Source organism: Amyelois transitella, chromosome 11, assembly GCF_032362555.1.
Source record: "Amyelois transitella isolate CPQ chromosome 11, ilAmyTran1.1, whole genome shotgun sequence".
Taxonomy (NCBI): domain Eukaryota; kingdom Metazoa; phylum Arthropoda; class Insecta; order Lepidoptera; family Pyralidae; genus Amyelois; species Amyelois transitella.
In genome coordinates this window covers 10,854,303-10,877,763 of record NC_083514.1, presented here as the reverse complement: position 1 = coordinate 10,877,763, position 23,461 = coordinate 10,854,303, and the positions used below count along the sequence as shown (strand labels likewise).

The 23,461-nt window shown below is 36.1% G+C and overlaps 2 protein-coding genes across 4 annotated transcripts; both read left to right on the top strand.

Moving 5' to 3' along the window:
* Positions 1-1,699: 1,699 nt before the first annotated feature.
* On the top strand, positions 1,700-16,285 carry LOC106133293 (longitudinals lacking protein). 3 transcript variants are annotated; one of them, XM_013332968.2, is made up of 6 exons: positions 1,700-1,923; positions 2,439-2,653; positions 3,044-3,304; positions 5,509-5,755; positions 10,480-10,551; positions 14,221-16,285. In XM_013332968.2, the coding sequence occupies exons 2-6, from the start codon at positions 2,480-2,482 to the stop codon at positions 14,877-14,879; spliced, it is 1,413 nt and encodes a 470-aa protein (XP_013188422.2). In that variant the 5' UTR covers positions 1,700-1,923; positions 2,439-2,479; the 3' UTR covers positions 14,880-16,285. The 3 variants fall into 3 exon arrangements, with proteins under 3 accessions (XP_013188422.2, XP_060802692.1, XP_013188423.2); XM_060946709.1 differs by lacking the exon at positions 14,221-16,285 and adding an exon at positions 13,246-14,030; XM_013332969.2 differs by lacking the exon at positions 1,700-1,923 and adding an exon at positions 1,973-2,300.
* A 707-nt stretch (positions 16,286-16,992) lies between these two features.
* On the top strand, positions 16,993-21,126 carry LOC106133266 (longitudinals lacking protein, isoforms A/B/D/L). The gene is made up of 2 exons (XM_013332936.2): positions 16,993-17,368; positions 20,852-21,126. The coding sequence occupies exons 1-2, from the start codon at positions 16,993-16,995 to the stop codon at positions 21,124-21,126; spliced, it is 651 nt and encodes a 216-aa protein (XP_013188390.1).
* The last annotated feature ends 2,335 nt before the right edge of the window (positions 21,127-23,461 follow it).

The following is a 23,461-nucleotide window of genomic DNA, read 5'->3' as shown; positions in this document are numbered from 1 at the left end:
ATAACACAGACATATCAATTACCCCGTTAGCAAAGCACGCGCAACGGCATTACGATTCGCGAAAAACTATCGCTGTTTCGCTTTTTATTATGCCGTGAAACGGAACCGCGATAGTTTATCGCGCGATAAAAACAGCGTCGCGCGTGCCATACTACGGGGACCGGAACGCGGGAATTCACTAAAGACATTTCATAAATTAATAGGATTTCATAAGTCTTTATTTATTTTGACGACTTCCAGCTATTAAGTTCCACTCACGTAAGAATTCAAATAAGTTAAATATCTATATACCTTTTCACCGTAGATACAGGTTCTACCTCCAATTCTTTAGCCGTTATGGCTGTTAGGCTCTGGAATTCACTACCAGAGTCCATTAAAACATCCCGAAGTCATTCTAGTTTCAAATACAAGGTTTCTCTTGAATCGCGAGGGTAATTAATACCTATAACCTTTTTTAGATATATTTATTTATACATTTTGTAGTTTTTATGTACTCATACTAACCGAAGCTCTTACGGTGAGGGAAACCGTCGTCAGAATGTTTAACCATCCAGATCCAATACAGGTCAGGTTTACCTTTAAAGGTTGCGGAGGTTAGATGGGTCGCTTCGTGTTAAAAACCTGATTTAACCAATCCAGGATCCATGGTCAAAGGCATACCCTGGGCTCCATTCCAGAGAGGTGAGGATGCAACCTGGACTAAAGCGAGGAGCAAGTGGAATTGTAGTTTGAATGTATGATTATTATAATTATTTTATTTTGTGTAGTTATAAATATATCTATTTAATTATTTATTTTAAAAAAACCCCACATAAAAATCACTGTCAGACCCAATCGTTGACTGGTAGATAATACTTCTAGCAATAAGCCCACCAATTGTGCGTATTAAATAAATAAATAACTAACAATAACCTATTACAAAGAGGAAACACTAGTGTTTCTGTTTGATGTTTTTTATTATATTTTCATTGGACACAGAGATAGATAAAATCTTTGGGACTAACATACGCTATTTTTTGTAATTATCTACGTGAGAGTACCTTCGTGCAAAAACTATTTGGTATATTATTATGATTTTTCTTCTACAAGATTTTAATAAGTATATTTACCAAATGCCTTCAGCCCTACAAGTGGTATTTATATAAATTAAGTCATATCTTTTTACCACACATTTTTATGTCACCTACATAAAAAAGTAGAATATACAATTTTTTTTTTTATTTAGGTACTGAAATCTAGGTAGGGACATACTTTTAAATATTAAAAAACGAGCGACGTATGTATCAGTCAGAGGTTCATTTTCATTTATCTAAATAAGCATTGTGAAAATATTGATCAAAATGTACTTTTTCCATGTTGGTTTTCTACAAGAATATTTAATTTTCTGCTAAATTAGAGATCGATCGACAGACTAATAATTCAGAAATTTTACTTTCTAAGATTCTGAATGGCTGGTTTGAACCAATTTTGTATTCCGCGCCACAATTCAGTATTTGTGTTTGCCAATAGATGTCACTGCAATATTCGCATAAATCATTAAAAATCTAGATTTATCGTAATAATATGTATTCCAAATGTAAGATGTGAACAAACTAAAAATTTTGCAATAAATAACTTTGTTGAATGTGCAATGAATTCCTTGGAAATTTTTATTAAAAGCTTTTTATTTAATCACATATGGCAACATTTATAGAGCTTATTTTGGGTCACTCGCGTCGCTTCCAATCCACCAACTTGTTTCGTTTCGTTTGGATTTTGTAGAGGTGCCTTTCTAAACTTGCAACATAGCATAGTTTTTATTTTAGTGTTTTCAAGGAAGAAAGCTGGCGGGTGTGCAACAAAGTGAATTAATGTGGCAGTATTAATTGTTTTTAATCTCAAAAAGAATTGTGATCTTTAACAATAGTTAATGAAATAGTCAAGGTAAGTGTTTAGACGTTTCTTCGTAGCAGTATGAACATGATAAGGGCTTACTTACTGCTACGACTTACGAGTTTTCATCTTGAAAATTTCCATCCTCGCGAACTTTTGAAGCAAAGTTTCGACCAAGTTTCTTTGTTGACTTCAACTTTTCCAAACTTTGCCCCATCTCGATTCAGCGTTGAACTTGAAACAGCTACAAGTGTCATGAAAAGTTTGCTCAAAAATAGTAAAACTTAGAATTTTCGTCGCCATTTTATTTTTTGTCGCGCTGGAAAAGCGGCCATTTTCTTTGTGCCGCGTCGGTCGACGAGTCGTATGTGGTCCCTAAAGTTAAATTAGTTAAGTTGGGGCGTGATCTCATCATATGAAGTGATTCGGTGAGACAATTGCAATGTGGTGTATAATCGGTTCAGTGTAGCATCTGTGTCGTGAAGTTTTCCTAATGGCCTAGTTATTGCGTGGTGTCTTTACACTTTTGTTTAGAAGTGATTTTGACCTGGTGTTTGGTGTTATAGAGATCTGGGCGCGACGTGAGGTACGTAAAGCGAACGGGACGATGGACGACGACCAGCAATTCTGCCTTCGGTGGAACAATCACCAGTCGACGCTGGTGTCCGTTTTCGACACACTACTCGAGAAAGGCATTCACGTGGACTGTACCTTGGCTGCAGAAGGGCAGACGCTCAAGGCTCACAAAGTTGTCCTCTCCGCTTGCAGCCCATATTTTGAGGTTCGTATCTAACTCGTTCTAATGTATTATGTAGGTCAATTGGTATCGTGTTTAAGTTACAAGGCAGCACAGTTTTGCTCTAATAAGCATTCCATTTATTGCATTCTAGCTTTCGTGCGTTAGCAATTAGTTTACATTTCATACATAGATGAGTTGGCAACTGAAAGTTGTTTCTACTACTTTCCTAAACTACATGCTTTCAAAAATCCTATGCCTCTGACAATTTTGGCCAGAGACATGTCAGTAATGATTCATGTTATTAATTGACATTTAAGATAATGGCCAAGCCTTGTTGATGAAATTCAGATAATCATTGTCAATAAATTCTAAACACTCATTTGTTTTTACTCATAAGTTCCAAAAGTAAACATGTGAATGTTTTTGTTGCAGAGTGTATTATCTCAACAGTATGACAAACATCCAATAATAATATTGAAAGATGTGAAGTATGCAGAATTGAGGGCTATGATGGACTACATGTACCGTGGGGAAGTGAACATTTCCCAAGACCAGCTGGCCGCCCTGCTGAAGGCTGCGGAGTCTCTGCAGATCAAAGGTCTGTCTGACAACAAGCCGTCCCGGCCTCCGTCGCGCCCGGCGCCCGCCGCGCTGCCCGCACACCCGCCACGCGTGCCCTCGCCTCCGCCACAAGTAAGTTTCATTGCTTCAAATCTTAGGTTTAAACTCATTGGACAAAATAGCCAAACAACCAACTTTTACATAATATACATACAAGTGTCGCATGTTTATCCCTGATTCAGTTTTTGTACCTGGATGGCTTTCTAATGGAGTAATAATTTAGTCTATTGTTTTAAAGAAGTATCGCAAAAAGACATTTGATTATAGCCAAATAAGTAATTGACCGAACAGTATTCATAAAATGACTTTCTTATTATCTTACTATAATTAATGACCACGGATCATTGTCACATGATTCTAAATGTCCCAAGATAAAATAAAGGTATGGTACGTGCACATTTTATACATGTATTATCTGAAAAATAGGATACTGAAAGCATTTACTTCAAGTTGCACGCGTCATTGCAGCGGGTTTACTTTGATTTCACTCTTACTTTACATAGATGATTCTCTAGTGAATTTGGATTGGTCCCATTCTATTACACCATAAACCACTTCCTTTCATTTTTTTAAGAATGTGGGTCTATTCACACAACATAAAGTACATAGGGACTTTAAGTCTTTCTTGTTTTCTCTTTGATTTTCTGAAATAATAGAAAAAAAGTAACAAGTGTGACTAAGGGGGCTTTACTGCACAAAAATGTAAGCCAATAGTAGGTCAATATAATTTGGGGCAAGCTTTGTTGCAAACTGCTAACCAAAAATTGCAAAAGCCCTTTTCACAAAACTAACAGCTGGAAATTAAATGGGGATTTATGCTATAAAAAAAATTAAAATGTTTATTTGATAATTATTAAGATGTTCATAATTCTGCTTGTCCCAGATGACACAGAAATGCTATGATGAGTTCTTTTGGCAATTTCTTAGTGGAACAATAGCACATTCAATACTCAATGCATCTATAAATAGTAAACATATTAACTACAAATTGTGCAGTTAAATTAAACATAATGATCTTTGGTGTTATTATAGTAGTATTTAAATCATTTTCAATCATAACAAACTACTGTGAACATTTCTACATGGTTTACATTAATTGACAAATTCATTAAGAGAGGTTAATATGATAATATGTATTTGAAATACCCATAGGCCAGTCATCCATTGAATTTTATATTTTTTTTAATTAAATTAGTTGGAAAGACAGAAAAATATGACAGTCACATGTTTTTGTACTGATTGCATAACATGTTGAATAAATAAACAAAACCATATTATTGAGAGCTTTGTATGTTTATATTAATAATACACTGTTGATTTCCCTAAGTGGTAACTATTTGAAAATTAATCTTAGTTCTTTATATACCTACCATTCCATACACTAAACTACAATGAGTACACGAAACATAAACAAAAATTATCTTTAACCATGAATATCTTATGTAAAAATTATCACTCAATTAGGCATTGACCAAACCGTGAGATTTTCTTGAAAATCAGCATCGTAAAATAGCAAACATACATATAATCATATCTTAATGGCTTATGAGGTAGACAGGTCCAACATTGAAAAGACTGAAAGGCTATGTTCAGCTGTATAGCTAATTGAATTGCCATTCAAATATTCCAAATAGGTACTTTTAGGCAATGAACTTGTAAATACATCTAATATCACTACAGGATAGAGAAGGTTGGCGTAGGCTTGTGCCCAGCAGTGGGTTATGGTATTGAATTAGCAGAGAATAGATTTATTTTCAAAATTGTATACTTACAGGGATTATACAATAACTTACTGACATCAACATTAGTTTTATTATATACTTATAATTACTATCGTTTCCAAAGCGCATTGTGTAGAAGCAGCTATCACGGGATGTCAATTTGCAAATATAGATCTTTTAAAATTAAATCATGGATGAAAGCACGTCCTACATAAAAAAACGTGTATAACTGGAGGACTGTTGTATAATGATTGTGAGTTATAGAGGCGCTGGTTGAGGTTGGAGAAATGATGAAACGATGGCTTGATCCCTAATATGTTATATTTCAGAAAAAAACTTATGTTAAGATACAATGCCCTAGCAAAAACATATCGTCAATTATTTTCTAAGGCCCATGTCATTTCCCTTTTTTCACAATGGTAAAATATAAAACTATGGCGCCGACCAAAAAAGGTTAGCAGCGTGGCCGGCGCTAACAATGATGACTCAATTCAATACAGAATAGATAGTAACTTTTCATTTGACGAATTATCCAACCCCTCGCGTGTTTGACAGGCAAGAGAAGGCAGCATAGACAGTCGCGAAGGCTCCGTGAGTCCGTCGCGGCGGCGGAAGAAAGCGCGCCGCGGCAGCAGCGAGGCGGCCGCCCCCGCGCCCGCGCCGCCGGCCGCGCCCGCGCCGCAGGGCAACGGCGACGAGCCCGCGTGCAAGCAGGAGGCGGCGCGCGACGGCGTGGAGGACCTCACGCTGGACGAGGAGATGGAGGAGCAGGCGCCGCCCACGCACAACGACGTCGTACGCAGTCAGTATACATGATCTATACTAATATTATAAAGCTTAAGAGTTTGTTTGAACGCGCTAATATTAGGAACTACTGGTTCGAAATGAAAAATTCTTTTTGTATTTAATAGACCATTTATCGAGGAAGGCTTTTATCATCGCGCTGCAACTATTAGGAGCGAAGAAATAATGGAAAATATAGAAAAAAACGGGGAATATTATTCCTTCTTGAGGGCTTCAATGATGCCCAAAATAAGTATTCTACGCGGATGAAGTCGCGGGCACAGCTAGTTATAAATATGCTTTGATACATAGAGGGTAACATTGTCATAATAACAAATTATTATATGTAACTAGCTTTTGCTCTCATGGGAAATTTCAACAGTAGTCGTGAGTTACTCCCGAAGGACTCTATACTTATCTGGGCCAAATTTCATACAAATAGATCTAGCGGTTTATCTGTGAAAGAGGGACAGACAGACTTGCATTTTTAATATTAGTAAAGGATTTAGTAGGAATATTTTCTATTTTCTGCTATTAAACGTAAAATTCTCTTTTAGGCGATTGGCTATAGTATCTCTGAATCTCAAGTAGATCACTAAACCGTTCGAAAAACTTAACCTTTTAATGTTCGTTTTAACCTCTTCATGTACAGGATAAAGGCGGTGTACAGTACAGGATAGAGTAGGAAGGCGGACCCCAGGCGCAGGTGCATAGGGTGCAAATGGGAACACGTCAATATGAGAGAGAGTAAAGGATAAACACGTCATATATGTCAGTATGTTCCTTTGCGATAATTTCAACTATACTACATATCATATGCTATGCTTTCATCAAACTATTGTAGCAGGAGCGATGTTTCGGAATCGTTGTCTCGACCGCCACCAAAGGGAAGATCTTCCGCCAAGCTAGATGTTATGCCTGGGGAACCGCGGCTCCGACGATGATCTGTCGGAAGTTATATATATGCGCGTATATATATGCTCCAATCTGTGAAATCTTTGCTTGTGCGATTTAGACTTTTAGCTGTTTTTGATTGATAGCGTCGTACAGATGTCGCCACATTATCATCCTCGTTGGAATAATTATCTTTCTTGGGAGAGCTTTGCATTTAGTGAATAAGCTCAGTTAAATTGATGCTTTATAGAGCCATGTCCTGGCGAAAGATCTGATCAAGTGTTCTCTGAACCAATGAGGTTGCATGAAGAGAGTTATGAATGTGGATGAAGCGAAAGAAGTATGCAAAGATCGTGGCAACTGAAAGGATGTTTTCTCCGCCTACCCCTCCGGAAAAGACGCGTATTTTTGTGCATTTTATGTGTTAAAGATTTGTAACACAAGTCAAAGGTAAAAATTTATTCTGAAGGCTTTCTATTGTTTGTCTGAACATGTACTTACATCACATGAAACTTCTAGGAACTTTTGACATACATCTTCTAAGAACTGTATGGCCCGTTATTAAGTACAAATATGTATATTGAGAAGCATTTTTTTGTAGACAGTCTTCTTTTGTTAGCAATAATAACAATAACGAAATAAAAATATGGGAAAAATAAATAAGGGAATAAAAGAGAAATTTTATTGCTGTTATTCATGTGGTCCTTAAATTTTTTTAACCATTAATAGGAATTCCTGTGTACAAGGTGTTTTTCTTGTAGTCTAAAAAAATCGAACCGACCTGTCTGTCGGCCTGTCCTGTGAGGCCTGTCTCCTCGTGATATTTTGCGGAGGTCAGACTGGAGTGGCTTTGTATACATACCCGACTAATTTACTCCAGCCCCATCATTCACGACGTTAACAAGGCATATGTTATACTCTGTCTCTTTCATTCACTTTGGATAAGGAAAGAATTTGAGAGAGAGGGAAGATTAGATATATTAAGTACTATCAATGTTCGTGGATAAACCCCCAAGATCGTGATCACAGGCGGAATCTGGGTTGGAACCTTAGAAGTCGCAACATTTATTGTAACCTGATTTCCCAAAAAAATAAATATATCGATTATTCGATTCTGTGTCGTTCTCGGCACATAAGATATTATATAAATGTTATTATACATAAAAACCTTCCTCTTGAATCACTCTACCTGTTACAAAAAACCGCATCAAAATCCGTTGCGTAATTTTAAAGATTTAAGCATACAGACAGACTAAAATAGCGACTTTGTTTTATACTATGTAGTGATTTGTAATTTTTGACCAAGATATTATAACAAATGTTTTAGATGAATGCTATAAAATTAGTGTCGCGTGTGTGTCGATATGGTAATATTGCAGAAAAAATGGAAGGCGCTAGATGGCGCGCAGTGAGCGGGTTCCGGGGCGGCTGCTTGGCCGTGATTGGTCGCGCAAGTATCGCGTGATATTTCTTGATAGTCGCGGCGTAGACATCATCCCGGCCGTTGAAAGCTCTGGACAGCTATCAACATTCCTTGTCCAGTGGTAGTAGACAGAGACGATTAAGATTAAGCCGAACTGTTCCTTTGAAGGTGGCTACTTCAACTACTCTAGGTACTCAATCAGATCCGGGGTACAGTCGACTCACTCGGCCCATACGCCAGCAGAGGGGTGGTGTCTGGTCTTCCTTTATAAGGACTAAGTCGTCTAGTCTAATATCCTTCGCATTTTCTCGCCACTTTGTTCTCTGAGGCCCATCGCTTCCAGAATTTTTCTATTCAAAGTTTGGATATTTGTGCAGTTGACGTTGTTAAACAAAATGCTGCAGTGCAGTTTGTTACCGCTTCTTCTGCACTGACGCCTTGGAAGCGGCAGTAAACTTAGCTTTTAAGTAATTTATTTGACGTCAACCAATGTTGTGAAACTAAAAGTTTTGACAATTATTAAGCAATATGAAGTATCCTACTCGTATAATAATGAATAAAAATTAAGATTTTTTTTAATTTTGAAAAATGTTGACGTGTCTGCTCAAGCCGTTGATATTGGTTCAGACGGGTTGCTTGGCAGTCCACGTAAGCTTACTTTTAGGATCTTCACATTCCTCACCAATTTGCCAGAGACATCTGTTGCTAAGAAAATCAATCTAAGGGTACTTAGAGGAAGATTTTCATTGTCACGCCACAAAATAAGTTGCAGATTGTCGGGGTCTCTTGCAAGCACTTGACGATAAAATTGATCAATATCGCCAAACTGAATATATTTATATAGACGAAAGTGTAGCAATATATCGAATAAGGAATATTGAATACAAGGGCCAACCATCTGAAGGTCATTGGCCAATAAACCTGAAGTAGTAGGCTTTGAAGCGTTGAATACCAAAAGTAGTCCCGTGCTTTCGCTTTTTTCTCTAATAACAGGATGATGAGGTAAAATTAAGCATTGGGAAGTTTTAGTGTATCTGATTTAGAGACATGTCCGTAATACGCTCAGGTTTTCTAAATCGAGCTTTTAGATTGGGGAATCGTTTTTTTAGCAGTATAGTAGGAGTCTTCCAGACAATCGGCGTCGTCTTTTAGGGGAAAAGCTACACAAAAACGATCGTCGTTAGTACGAGTGTAGCTAGAGAGAAAATGCTTCTCACAAAGGTTTCTTCCTCTGAATAAGGATGAGCTTGGGGTCTGGGCTGTGATTGGCGCGTAAATTAAAACAGATTATACGTAAAAATAAAAATATATTAACTTTTAACAAGGCGTCCAATAACATCGCCCCAAAATGGGTAAACCATAAATGGGCGCTTCAAATCACTGACGATTTAAAACTTCCTTCTTGCACGTCGGAAGAGTTACTTACGTAAATGGACGCGTGATGTATGAATGTGCCAACAAGGTGTTGAATGAATATTGCGTATTTGCATAAATAAATTGTTAAGGTGAGGATATATCGTTTGGTACCGTTTCCAATTCTCGATTATCCAAGTAGAACTTAAAACTTCAATCATAATCAATCTTTAACAGCGTTTTTTATTTTGTATTTGAAAACTATGTTTTTTTTAGAGGTTTTCTTCGACATATAACTATTTAAGAGTAGTTGCGGTCAGCCATTTTGCTTGGTGACGCGCAGCACTCGGAGCTTCGAATTCAATTGCTTGACTTTTTCAGTAACGGATGATTTGATTGAATTTGGTTTGCCTTAAGCTACCAAATGTAGCACTTCAGTTGGCTGATAATATGGATGAAAAGTAGTCTAGTACCTACTTCAATAGATATTTTGACATTTTAATTCAAAGAACTACATTGTAAATTTTTAGGCTGTGCCAAATTCAGTGTACCTAGATCACTCAGTGTACATACTGTACCTACTCTGTACTGGTTTATATACCATGTGTGGTTCTTTCCGTGCATTGAAATTATTTAGCATGTAGTGGGGTTTAACATGACACCATCGTAATTGAAAAAGTTATTATAAATAAAAATAGAAACCGTGTGGTTTCCGGCACCAATAAAAAAAAGAATAGGACCACTCCATCTCGTTCCCATGGATGTCGTAAAAGGCGACTAAGGCATAGGCGATAAACTTGGGATCCTTCTTTTAGGCGATGGGCTAGCAACCCGTCACTATTTGAATCTCAATTCTATCATTAAGCCGAACAGCTGAACGTGGTCTATCAGTCTTTTCGGGACTGTTGGCTCTGTCTACCCCGTAAGGGATGGGGACGTGATCATATGTATGTATGTATGTAAAAATAGAAAACAATTGCCTTAATGTATATGTTGAGAAGTTACAATAACACACACTGGACAAATCAAATCTTATTTTGAGTGTAGATAATAGAAACCCATTTTGTTTTCAGGTTTTCAATGGCACATGGAACGATCTCAAGATGAAATTATGAATTCGAGTGACAGTGTTCGAGATTCGCAAGGTAAGCTCGCATACTGTACGATGTCGAGCACCATCACAGTTACTGCTCAATGTCAATGTTTATGTTACTCACATTGTAACTGTTATGGTGTGGCATACACTTGCATATTGCGTTGATAACTTTTATCTATTCAAATATTGTCAAAACAAAACAACGCAATATGTCCGATGGGACACAAGATTGATAATCTACAACAATTAACTTTCCCGCCTAAATCATTGTCGCGTTCGCATTAAAATTTGAAGACGATCAATGAAAACGTGTGGCGGCGCGGAGTTAATTGTTGTAGACGTACAAGGAACGGATGAAATGCGCAATGTCTTCCCATAATTTGAATCTAGACCAACAGTCATTGCTTAAAATAATCTATTTATCTTGTTATATATAAATATTATATCTCACTACAGCGGATACAAGAGTGCTAGTGTTTTCACATGTGAAACTTCAACCCTATATTATCTTTAATATATTATAAACTACTAATACTATTGCAGTTTTATATTTTTGTATCAATATGATCTTTTTGAGATATTTCAGTGCAAAAGGTAAAGGTAATGGTTGTTGTGAAGGTAACATATTTGTAGCCTTTTCTTTAAGGCGAGGTATTGTAGGGTAAGTATACAGTTTCATTTATTGTTACGCAATTGTACTCGGACATTCTGCTTAATTGTTGGAGGCGAGCGACATTGCATGCTTCTAGTATTAACTGTAATTACATGTAGACGCACAGTAAACAACCGCTAATAGGTACAAACTAACACTGGAATGGAATATCGCCTTTTTGGTAAGTAAAATTTACTCTATTCATAATATGTAGTAATTGTTTATCATCATTATTATGTAGGTAGATATTTAGTGCACTACACAAACACTACCCCATTATTTCGTTCGGGATACCTACCTACCAAAATTTGAGCGGACAACGGCATGACTAAAGATAACACAAGAATAGAGGTTAAAACCGGGTTTTGAATTGACATGCTACCGAAATTGTTACAAAACGACATTCAAGAAATAGTCGCGAAGTAATAACGCATTGAAAGTGATTTACAACATGTTTTTTATAGAAGAAGTTGTGATGACACCACTCTGGCTGAAGACGAAAAAGGTAAACATTCCAAATATTTCACTTTCGACGTAGTTTATTGGTTATGTGGCTTATTTATCTATTATTTATTTTTTCTTTTTTTTTGCATTCACATGTGATTTCACTGCAGATTTATTTTTTCTTGGCAATTCATGTTGTTATATCGGACAATTCCGCGTAGGTGTCTTATCGTGCATGTCTACCAGGTTGTTGAAAAAGATTATCGGAAGCATGTAAATCATACACCAAATTCCCAGTGGATGCGCATTTCATTTACCAATGATATTGTCACCGATTGTATTCATTGTAGGTATAATGTGTATGTTTATGTAGGTCTCTCTCGGATGGAAATCATTCGTCTTCAAACTGGATCCCGCTGGCAACACCCTCATATCTATCATTAGTATGACAGCCGCTTAGCAATTTTCAAATCTTTACATGCTTATATCTCTATGTATATTATTTCATTTCACCTTCATGTTAGCTCTGCACTGATCAATAACTGTCAATAAATACTACAACTCATTTGTTGCATCTTATTTTTACATGTTTATCTTATCTATGTGGCTAATATGTTTTCTGCTCTTCATTATTTATCCTGCTTTTCATGTTTTCCCCTTGCAGAACCACCCAAATCAATCATTGAACTAACTAGCGCACTGCCTTTCATCAAAACTCCTTTCCCCTTAACCCGCGGGTATCTTAAGAACATTGATAAGAGAGAAATCCAAGACGGCAATAAACCTCGCCGTGGAAGGAAACGTATCAAAAAGATAATTACAAAGAAAATTGGCATTAATAGTCAGAAAAAGTTAAAGAGGAAACAAGCCGGGTGTTGCGGCACGAAAGCTCAAACCACGGATGGCGGGCCCAGATACATTTGCTCCATATGTAAGAAAAAACAATACAAGTACAGGAGGAACAAGTTGAGACATGAGAAATACGAATGTAACACGGGCCCGCAGTTCGGCTGCGATATGTGCGGGAAAAGATATTCTCAGAAAAAAACACTCACTTCCCACATCGCTCTGAAACATCCTGACTGGGTCGATGTGCCTCTTACATTGAAAAAATAATTTATTTTTTATTTTTTGTTGTATCATGCTTTTTTTTTTCATTTGTTCAACATGAATTGTTAAGAAATTATAGAGTTTACAGGAGTTTTTCCGGTATATTATATAAAGTTTAGATAAGCCACAGTTAGAATAGTTTATTTATGAATCAAGGAAGATATTATTCCTGTAAACACTAGTCCAGTGTTATCGGAACTGTTCATTTATTTCTTGTTGATTTTTTTTTGTTGTAGTTTAATCAAGAGGTCTCAGTTTTTGAACTATAAGCGTCAAATAGATTTTGTTACATAGCGAAGCTATTTTTTTTTTTTAAGTTTTTACTAGTGTTATCTACTTTTAATACTTTTTGCAATTGTTTGTTGTTTTTCTTATCGTTATCTTTTTCGTTTTATTTTTTTTTATTTTATGAATACACTTTCATTTGTAATGATTCCGGTTTTTATTTCGTTTTGTTGCATTTTTTAGACATAAGACAAGACATCATTACATAGATATTCAATCGAAAACGAAATGTATTTGAATTTTCTATTCCAGGTCGAAAACCAACGCCTACACAAAAAATCGAGACCCGTAGTAAAAAAGTAACCGCGGATACAGAAGCTACCACTTTCGCAATATTGAAAAACGTACCGTCAGCCAATCTGGTGAAGGAGGACAGCAAAGAGAACAAGAAGCAAACTCCCAACGCGTCCAACAAGCCGTCGCCGAACGCCTCCATCAAATCCTTGCCAGATTCTCCGCTCGAGCGCTCGTCGCTCACGCCGGAGCGCAAATCTGTGTCGCCCTACAACATATTTCCTAAAAGCGGCCACCAACTGCCCTGCGCACAATATAAGACTGAGAAAGGGTTCAAATGCCCCAACTGTCAGCGATTGTACAACGCGCGCAAGAATCTCGTGAGGCACGTGACGCTGGAGTGCGGCCGCGAGCCGCAGTACAAGTGCCCGTTCTGCTCGTACAGCAAGCACCGCCGCAACGAGCTCACGCGCCACATCCAGAAGAAGCACCCCAAGCACGCCAGCCAGATCCCCGAGATCAGATCCCCCGTCGACCTCAAAAACGATTGAACTAACTAACTGAAATACTTTAGTGCTTTACACTAGTGCCTTATCTCTACGATGATCTTCCTTATTCTAAATACATATATTTTATATGAGCCTTGTATACTTATATATTCGTAATTCGATTGATATTTGTCAATTTTTACCTATTAAAGTCGTGTAAGAGTAACGAGCTTTTCAATTCCACACCCCGAATGTTAGAACCCGCCCCTAAAGATTTATGGGAAGATGAGTTAACGAGATTCCGTTTTGGATTGTGCATGTTTGCATGAACATAGAAGCTTCGCCTTAATTTCTAACAGAAGTTATCTTATTTTTTTTTTTATTACAATTATAACGCATTTCTTTGGTTCCTTAATTTTATTTTAGCCTTTGGTAGTATTAACAAGTCCGTACGTAGTTGCGCTTAACTTTTTATTTTGCAATACGTTAATGTGTTGTATTGCAGACTTGCACAAGGAGTCGTCATTGCCGGCGCTGCTGTCGCTGTTGTCGGCGCAGCAGCTCGTGCCGCCCGTGCTGCAGCTCGCGCCTCTCGCCAAACACAAGGAGCTCTCCTTCCGCCCGCACTTCCCCAAGCTGCCCATCGACTCCATACCCGAGAACATCAAGGCCCACCTCCTGCAACAAGCCTTTATGCAAAACAACAACAGTGTCGGACAGAATGTCGACTATAAACCCACCAAAGACGACGAATCCGACGCGGAATATGACGACACGGACGATATAGTGTTGCAGGAGGAGGCGGAGGGGTATTACGACAATAGCGGGTACATCTCGGGCGCCGGCAGCCTGCCCGGCGACATATTCGAATCCAAACCGGACGCCAAAGGGCACTATGGCAAACGAGACGGCAACAGCTCGGACGACGCCAGCCGCCAGTTTGAATGCCGGCATTGCGGCAAGAAGTACCGCTGGAAGTCCACTCTGCGGCGCCACGAGAACGTGGAGTGCGGCGGTAAAGCGCCCTCGCACCAGTGCCCGTACTGCTCCTACAAGGCCAAGCAGCGGGGCAACCTCGGCGTCCACATCAGGAAGCACCACAACAACGAGTGGTACATATACGCCAGCAACAAAGTCAGGCGGAACAAAAAGACGTCGATATAGACACGTTTACGTTTAAAAATCAATTAGACCAAAGTAGATACCTAACCAAATCGGTACTGCAATAATTATTTATAACTATTTAAAGTTACGTTTTTGTTGAACCATTTTATTATTTACTAAAAATTAGTTTTAATGTGCACATTCCTTAACGGCATTAGCGATCGTTTGTTGTTTTCGTTTTAGAGTTTATTGATGTAGTTAAGACTGACCCAAAGTATTTCATTGGAAAGCATACGGCCGAAGGTCGAGTAATTTGTGTAATTGCCGATGATAGGAAGCCGTTCTTAGTAGTAACCTTTAATTATTAATTAATACGCCTAAACCACCTCATTCCAAATTGTTATTACGAACGGCTTATGCAATTTAGTTCCAAAAATAATGTCCATTAAATCTCGAATTTTTTTAGTATATAAATTTACTACCTTTCCTGAAAAGGAATATAATTCCAAATTTAGAACTTAGTGCAATGATATTATAAGGGAAAAGAAAATGATATTTATAATGAAATATTATTGTTATAACACCATCGTTTAGTCGTTTATAAAATTTTTATTGTTTGTAGTCTTATAATTCTATCACGGGTAGAAAAAGTAATTTTATATTCTATTTTGCAGGATATAAGAATCGTTGATTATGTTCTATAAGTTATTTTTCATATTCTATTTTTTGTTTCTTCGATCTACGTTTTTAGTGAGAGGGACCACGATCATATCTTCCTTACATTCTTATATGAAAACCCAAAGTTAATTATTAAAGGTTTATTTATTAGATTATAGATATTATTAAAATTTAGGCTGTTGAGGGCTCATTTGAGAGGTTGTTGGCCTCAAATTTATTATAGCAGTAATGCACTGCGACGTTTTTGAGGTATTTTAAAATTTTAGATAAATATTTGAAGCTCATCCATTATGTGCCTACAATGTTACCTGTAGATGTATGTAATTTATTATAGCAAATAATCATGAATTCGATGTATTTAAAAAAAAACTGGGATAAAAAAATGTGTTCAAAATTTTGAAAAGAATGTTATCTTGATATTAACAGATATTGAACTGCAATATTTCAAGTTGGTTAGCATATTGACTGTTGATATTTTTGTTAAACTAGGATAACAAAGCTATTTGACCAAAGTCAGTATTAGTGTTATAAACGTGATGATAAGACGGTGGATGTTACTGGTTAAACATTCAAGTCATTGCTAAGCAGTAATTGTTGTTGATGCAATATTCCCATATCATGTTATATTGTAAGCTACTGATGTATGATTAGTCTAAAATTTGATGTTATAAAGTTTATATTGTTTGTTAATATTATTGGAAAACTAGTTTTTGAGTAGTGTGATTTTATATGAATATATTGGGGTTCATTTGGTAGGAAATTTTCAAATATAGTTTAGTATAACCACATTTTGTTTTTTCTTAGTCCTCATTATTTTCCTTCATAGGTTGTCTCTTTTTTGTTCGTAGTCGTTCAATTGTTTGGTAAGTTTGTTTTTATACAATTCAAAGATATTCCCCTTCAACCCAGAGTTGTGTTAACAGTGCATGGGGCATGGTTTGTTGTTGAATTTTAAGTCGGCATCGCTTGCGTTCCGAGTTGCGCATGAGGCAAATGATTTTCCCTTTTCTTTTTCGTTCATACTAATATAATTAATACATTTCAGGTAGACAAGAAAACCCGTGGGTCGGGAGACTACATAAATTAACAATGTTTTATAAAATTCAAATGCAGTGACTAAAAGTTTCGATCCAGTAACATTTCTTGATGCTGGTTTTACGCTCGAATTATATGTTTATAAATGTTGCTATTGTTTGAAAACCACGAAATCCTCAATTAATCCTCAAAAGACACAGACATAATCTAAAAAATAAACGTTATGATTTCTTTTTTGTTCTTTTTTTTTACTTTCCTTTTGCAAAGCTTTCATCACAGCACTCGGTGGAAATTCACAGTAGATATCTTTAGTATATGTATATCCTATATACGTCTATGTATTTTATGTGTACACTATCTTATATGTATATAACATCTTCAACGTATCGCTTGTAACTGTTGTTAACCTCACGGGAATGTTGAATGTTGTTTGTGTGCGCGTGCGCGGGTGAATCACTTTATGACTGTTGTCGCGATTTCAGGCGGGGGTTGCGCGCCGGAAGACGTGTCTTTCACTAGGATCGGAGGCCTCACGTGGGACCAGTGGTCGGCGCGGCTGGCGCTCCCGCTCGTCAACCTGCGGGTGCCGGCTCAGGCCGCCCCGGCCCCGGGCGAGCCCAGCTTCAACTGCCCGGACTGCGGCCGAGTCTACAAACTCAAATCCTCACTCCGCAACCATCAGAAATGGGAGTGCGGCAAGGAGCCCCAGTTCCAATGCCCGTACTGCGTGTACAGAGCGAAGCAAAAGATGCATATCGCGCGCCATATGGAACGAATGCACCGCGAAGTGCACATGAAGCCAGAGCATTACTTCAAGCAGGACAACGTCGACGCCTGTACATAGCAACGTAACGAGACGCAGTGAATTTTAGTCACTATTAAATACTCCATATTGTTTAAGTATATTGAACGCAGTTAGTGTTAAATTCTACATATCATCGCCTTTTTGATATTTTTATTGGAATACGTTTTGTTAGTTCCGAATTATACATGCAAGGTTTTACACTTGTTTTAGAAAATTAGCGTCAAAAATCATGTTTAAATTTAACAAAGGTTGACAAATCTTTTATCATCTTCCCGTGTTATTCTGATTGTGATAAATGTGATGAAATCTCTCTTGTGATAGTGGCACCAGACAGTCACGTTAGATGTAATCGCCTTTCCTAAGGTCACAAATCGTGCCTTCAATGTTACCTACGGTCTCTTAGTAATTAACATCTAAAAGTAGAGACGAATAATTACATAGAATTTAATCCCCCGATGATTTACTCCTAGTATTGACACTAGTTACATTAGAGTTGTAGCAGTGTAAGCAACTGTTGCATTTATCCAGTATATTAAGAAAAGTGATTGTATAGTTACGCTTTTACTCTTTTTTTTATATATTTTTATGTACAGCATTTATTATGTAAACTATCATTCCTGGTTAAATTATGTAAAAGGTGAGAAAATTTAAAGGATTTATAAAGTACAAGTTGTTTGGTTAAGATTGTTACCAGTTGCAGTTACTATTTTTTTATCGTGTGAGATTCTGGCAGAAAGCAAGCCAGCGAGAGCTTGATAGATATAATGAATTGTTTGAAATCATAAAACTTTATTCGCTCAGTTTGGCTAGTTACAAAATTATTACAATCGAATTATGAACATGAATGAAAGTGTTTTAATTTTATAAGTGTATATCTTAGTTGTAATTAAAACGAAGCTATTTTCGCTTAGGTAGCAAGCTCTAGTTCTTTGCCATAATGCATGTTCCATTTTATTGTAATACTCATTTAAGTTAATTTTTTATTTCAATTTATTTTTAGATCTCTTTATGTCTTATGCATTTATTTTATAATTTAAGCCTACAAGTAAACCCCCCGTAGTGGTCGAACCGGATACATATTGAACTCTCTTATTGCTCACGACATTAGTTTGGATCTAAATACAGAATATTTTGTAAGGACCATAGGAAATCTAGTGCCTTATAGTTCAAGATAATTTATTGATGTCAGATATTAACGACACTGCCATTATAAAATAAATCATATTAAAATGCACAAACATGTTAGACGTTCAAATCAATCTTCCAAATAGACTTAAGTATGTTATACAAATTACCATTTAGAAATTATTGTTAGTTAGGGTAGTATTATGCAAACTCACACTATTCGCGCCTCCATAGGGTAGCTTTTGCAGTTTTGCTGATTTGCCGTGGTATTACTAAAATGCCGATATCTGATATCAGGATTTTCACCTTTTTACCAGTAAAATAAGAAAAAAAAAATCTCTTTCGATCTGTATATACGACTTTTTGGTACCTTCTAAGTCATAAATAGGCGTTCTCATTGATGAATGGCATGAGTTTAAATTTTTACCGCAGTTTTTGACGTTTTACTTAAAACAAGGATTTGGCAGATAACGGCATTTTAGTTATACCAGGGCAGTGATATTCTCAATACAAAAATGGAGCGAAAATTGCGTGAATTTGCCTATAACTTACCACATTAGATATATTGTCCGCTGGAGTTACCATCATTAAATCAAAATGTAAATTTCACCAAGTACAACCATACAAATCTTGTCAATATAAAACTAAGTGCCTTTCAAACGTTAGTCATTAGGATTTAAAATATTTCCGTTACAAAAGATGAGTTGAAACTTGATATTTTATGCAAAATTACTAGGTTGTGATTTTGACAGACTTTATTAGCTTCATTGCATATATTTAACCGGCTGCGCTCCTGAACGTTCCACATGGTATATACGTCAGATGCGTCGTTATTCGTTGACGGCCTCTGTGCGCAGTGGTAGTACGCTTGTCTGTGACACCGGAGGTCCTGGGTTCGAATCCTGGCCAGGGCATGATGAGAACAGGACTTTTTCTGATTGGCCTGGGTCTTGGATGTTTATCTATATAAGTATTTATTATAAAAAATAGTATCGTTGAGTTAGTATTTCGTAACACAAGTCTCGAACTTACTTCAAGGCTAACTCAATCTGTGTAATATGTCCCGTATATATTTATTTATTGCCTTATTGTTTATGATGCGGTCTTTAAATTTGTAATACTCACATTATATAATGCAGTGGTGTTAACAATTTGGAAATAAGAATTTCTTTGTATTTTATGTTAACATCTATTTTTTATAATTGATTTTGTGACTTACTCGTTAAAATTAGTTGACGTGTTGTCTGATCAATCACTCATGGCCAATGTCTTAGCCTCGGAAGTAGATACAACCAGAAATGCAACGAATTTATTTTTACCAGACAAGTTGTTCTACTTATAGGCTACTAACGGTCGTCATGATTTAATAATCATACGACAAATTTTCACTGCATTTATTCAGCTTTCGTGCTTCTTTTCCCATACCCAACTTAAAACAAAGTCAAAATTTTTATTCTCTTTAGACTCTTCATATCACTTAATAATTGTCATATCTTTAGGTTTCACAATATTGGTTGACGTCAAATAAATAAGTTTTCTGCCGCTTCAAACACTGCAAGAGTAAATAGAACTAAAAAATGTGGAACGCTTCACGATTTTGCGTGTCATCCTTGCGCAGAGAATATCCCTTTTATTTTTTAATAATTAAAATTACCTACTTCGCTATTTTGTTTCAAAACTTTCACTATTAATTATTGTATTGCTTTGATTTTTTTAAATCAAATCCGGACTCATACCTTACATCGGAAGTAATATGTCCGTTTTTAAATTTCAAGTTAAAATATATTTATACATATCAATATAAGTGAGAAGAACCGCAACAGTATAAAATCCGAGTGATGTGAACAAACCCTAGTTACTTTATAGTAAGAAATTCTGTCTAGTTGTAGATCATTCATACTGTGTTAACTGCCGCCAATATGAAGTTACAGTAATGCATTTGATTGTATTTTTATATCCTTTTTGTATTTTATAATAAAGTTGCTATTCTTGATAAGGATTCGTTTCAATTAATTTGTTCTTCATTTCGACTTATATGTATTATTTACAAATTTTATTAAGATTTAATCGGATCGTATAACAAAATGTGTGCATGTTAAAATAATACTAACATAATGTAAGAATTTTCGTATAATTAACGGGTTGGAGCAAAATATCCTACTCTAGATTTCCCTAAATGCATACCAAGGTTGCATGCCCTGGAAGCTAGAAATACAGATTAGTTCTAGAATAATACCACTAGTTCTAAAGCAAATTAATGGGAGACATGGTGCATCATCCTCAGCTTTCGTAAAGTAGCACATTTTTCCCTACGGTGGCTTTGCTTCACAGTACGGTGGTAGCTTAGTATCATTGCACGAATTTATTTTTATTTGCGTTTTAATTTCAGTTGCACAGTTTTTCTCTCCTTATATAATGGGTTATGGGAATCCTGGGTTGAGCAGCAGTAAGGCCGGGTGGACACTGTACGAGTGCGTCGATTGCGGGAACAAATACAAACACAAAGGCTCCTTGCAGAGGCACATAAAGTACGAATGCCGGAAACAACCTAGTTTCAAGTGTCCCTACTGTGTGTACCGGGCCTATCAGAAGCACAATCTCTTGTTGCACGAGCGCCATCTACATAAAGACTTGCCGGAGAAAGTGGATTTCGTGTCGGAATGACCCGCCGTTACTCAATGTCAGTACAATGTGACACTAACGATAATTTACTAACAAAATTAGTGATTGGGTTCGGGAACGCTAACTGTGTAACTTACTAATCCTTTCATGTATACTCTGGGAACAGAATCCAACAAATGGGAATAGGAAACTAGACATTTGTTCAGACACTAATATCAAAGAAATTTTATTGCAGTCTAATCACAATGAATGAGGGTAGTTGGAACACGCTTAATATTCTATAGAACTTGCACTAAATTTTGTTAAATATTATGGGAATGTACCTGTAGGTGAAAGCACTAAAATGTTTATACGATTTATAATATCAATATTGTTTGTTTTTACAGCAAATCAACTGATATTTCCAATGACAGGAAGTGGACAAATACTTAAGTCAAGACTTCCAAAGCCATATCAAGATGTTGGTGAGATTGCTACGAAAAATGAAACCACTAATAGAAAATTGACAAAATTTTTTTCGTATTTCATTGTAGACTTGGGGCAGTGATGTCTATTTTTAAGTTTACTAATCGTGACAAAATGTAGATCACTCAATACGAATATTGATCGAAGATACAACATTAGGATGTTGATGTTAAATGTTTTACTGTCGCAATAATTTCATTTTTATTATATTCAGTGCTGGTCCTTCAGACCATTTTTATTAAAAAATATTTCTTTTTTTATAATTAAGTAATCGATACAAAACAATCTTGTTATTTTTAGCAATGCCAGTGACTCCCGTATGCGTTTAAATTGAGATTCTCTAATGTAATCTAATATTGGTAGTTCGACACTGCAATTTATAAGACTTACACGAAATTTGTATTAAAATAGCAGCTATTTTTTATATTTGACACATGTATTGCATAATATTTTCTGAGACAATAATTAGTATACGTAATGAAAATACCTAGTTTCTTATGAGAAACATTTATGGTAGCCTTGTAAACTAGATTGTTATATTTTCTTGTTTTGTTATTGATGTTTGTTTAGTGTGTTCCTTGTTACCAAAGAAAATACCAGACATTATAAAAGTTTGTATTACGGGCACAGTATTCCTGTTATTATAATATTATAATAATTTTTAAATATTATATTTTTTGCATTTGTTACTGTTATATTAAGTTACCTTGAGAGTTCAAATATTCAATCATGCAATATTTTAAACCAAAGAATCTGTCAGTCGATTCGTAGCCGTAAGATATAGTGCCTATAGTAATTATAAATGTATTGTTATTTGTTAAGTAAATTATAAATATTTTAAGATTTCTAACAGAGTTATTAGTTGCAGAGGCAGCTGGAATTTTATATAAAGTGTTGAGTGTTAATTACGTATGTGTAAGAGTAGAATAGTTACTAAGACGACTAAACCGAGATACCCACCACATAGTTAAGCTTCTTTTCTATGATTCCCTAATGTTTTGTTTAAAAGCTGACTTCTCGGAATGTTATAACTTTTTGTTAGACTACCTGACAACCTACTGATGTTTCTGGCAAATGTCTTGTATTATATCAAGTTTCTTTAACAAAATAGTAATACAGTAATTGTTAAGTTATATCCAAATCATACATAGTTATTACTAGCTATTATCCGCGACTTCGTTCGCCGTAAAACTTCACAAAAAAAGCTGATATCCTGTGTTGCCCCTTAAAGGGGTGGGGGAGGTATTTTTGTATACAAGTATTTAAATTTTCTAATCAGAGTCCGTAGGAGGAATTGTTTTCACGTTTTGCGTCTTAAATAGATCCCCCATTCTCTCATCTATCTTTCAAGTACAGACATCGGTCAGTTACAATTGTATTATATGTATGGATGAATATTGTTTTTGTCTGGCATCATTTTTCGTAAATCATGATTCTAATATTGCAATAGGTATATGATGAGAGAAACTATGAAGAGTATTAAGTAATTTTATAAAGTAGATACTCTACAGATTAAATTTACTTTCGTTTATACTTCCGAGTAGGTATCTTTAGAACAAAGTATATTGAAAATCTTAAGTATTACTCTACGCAAAAAGAGTAGTTAAAGTTACCAAATAAAGTAGATATACATAATAAGTGCCTTCATAGTCATATCGTTTTGTAGAACAAAGTGCCAAATAGTTACTGTAGTTAGTTCTACGTTTTTTTAAATTATGATCTTCATTCGTTTAACTACTTTGTTGACTACTGGCCAACTCATTTCAATAAGAAATCTTGCCTTATCATGTTAAGAGGAAATAGCACAAATATCATAAATGTGAAACGGGGTTTGGTACCGGCACTTAGCTCTTCTTGCCATTACGATACTTGTGTACCGATACTTGAAGTTAAAAGTTAGTTACCGGTATTT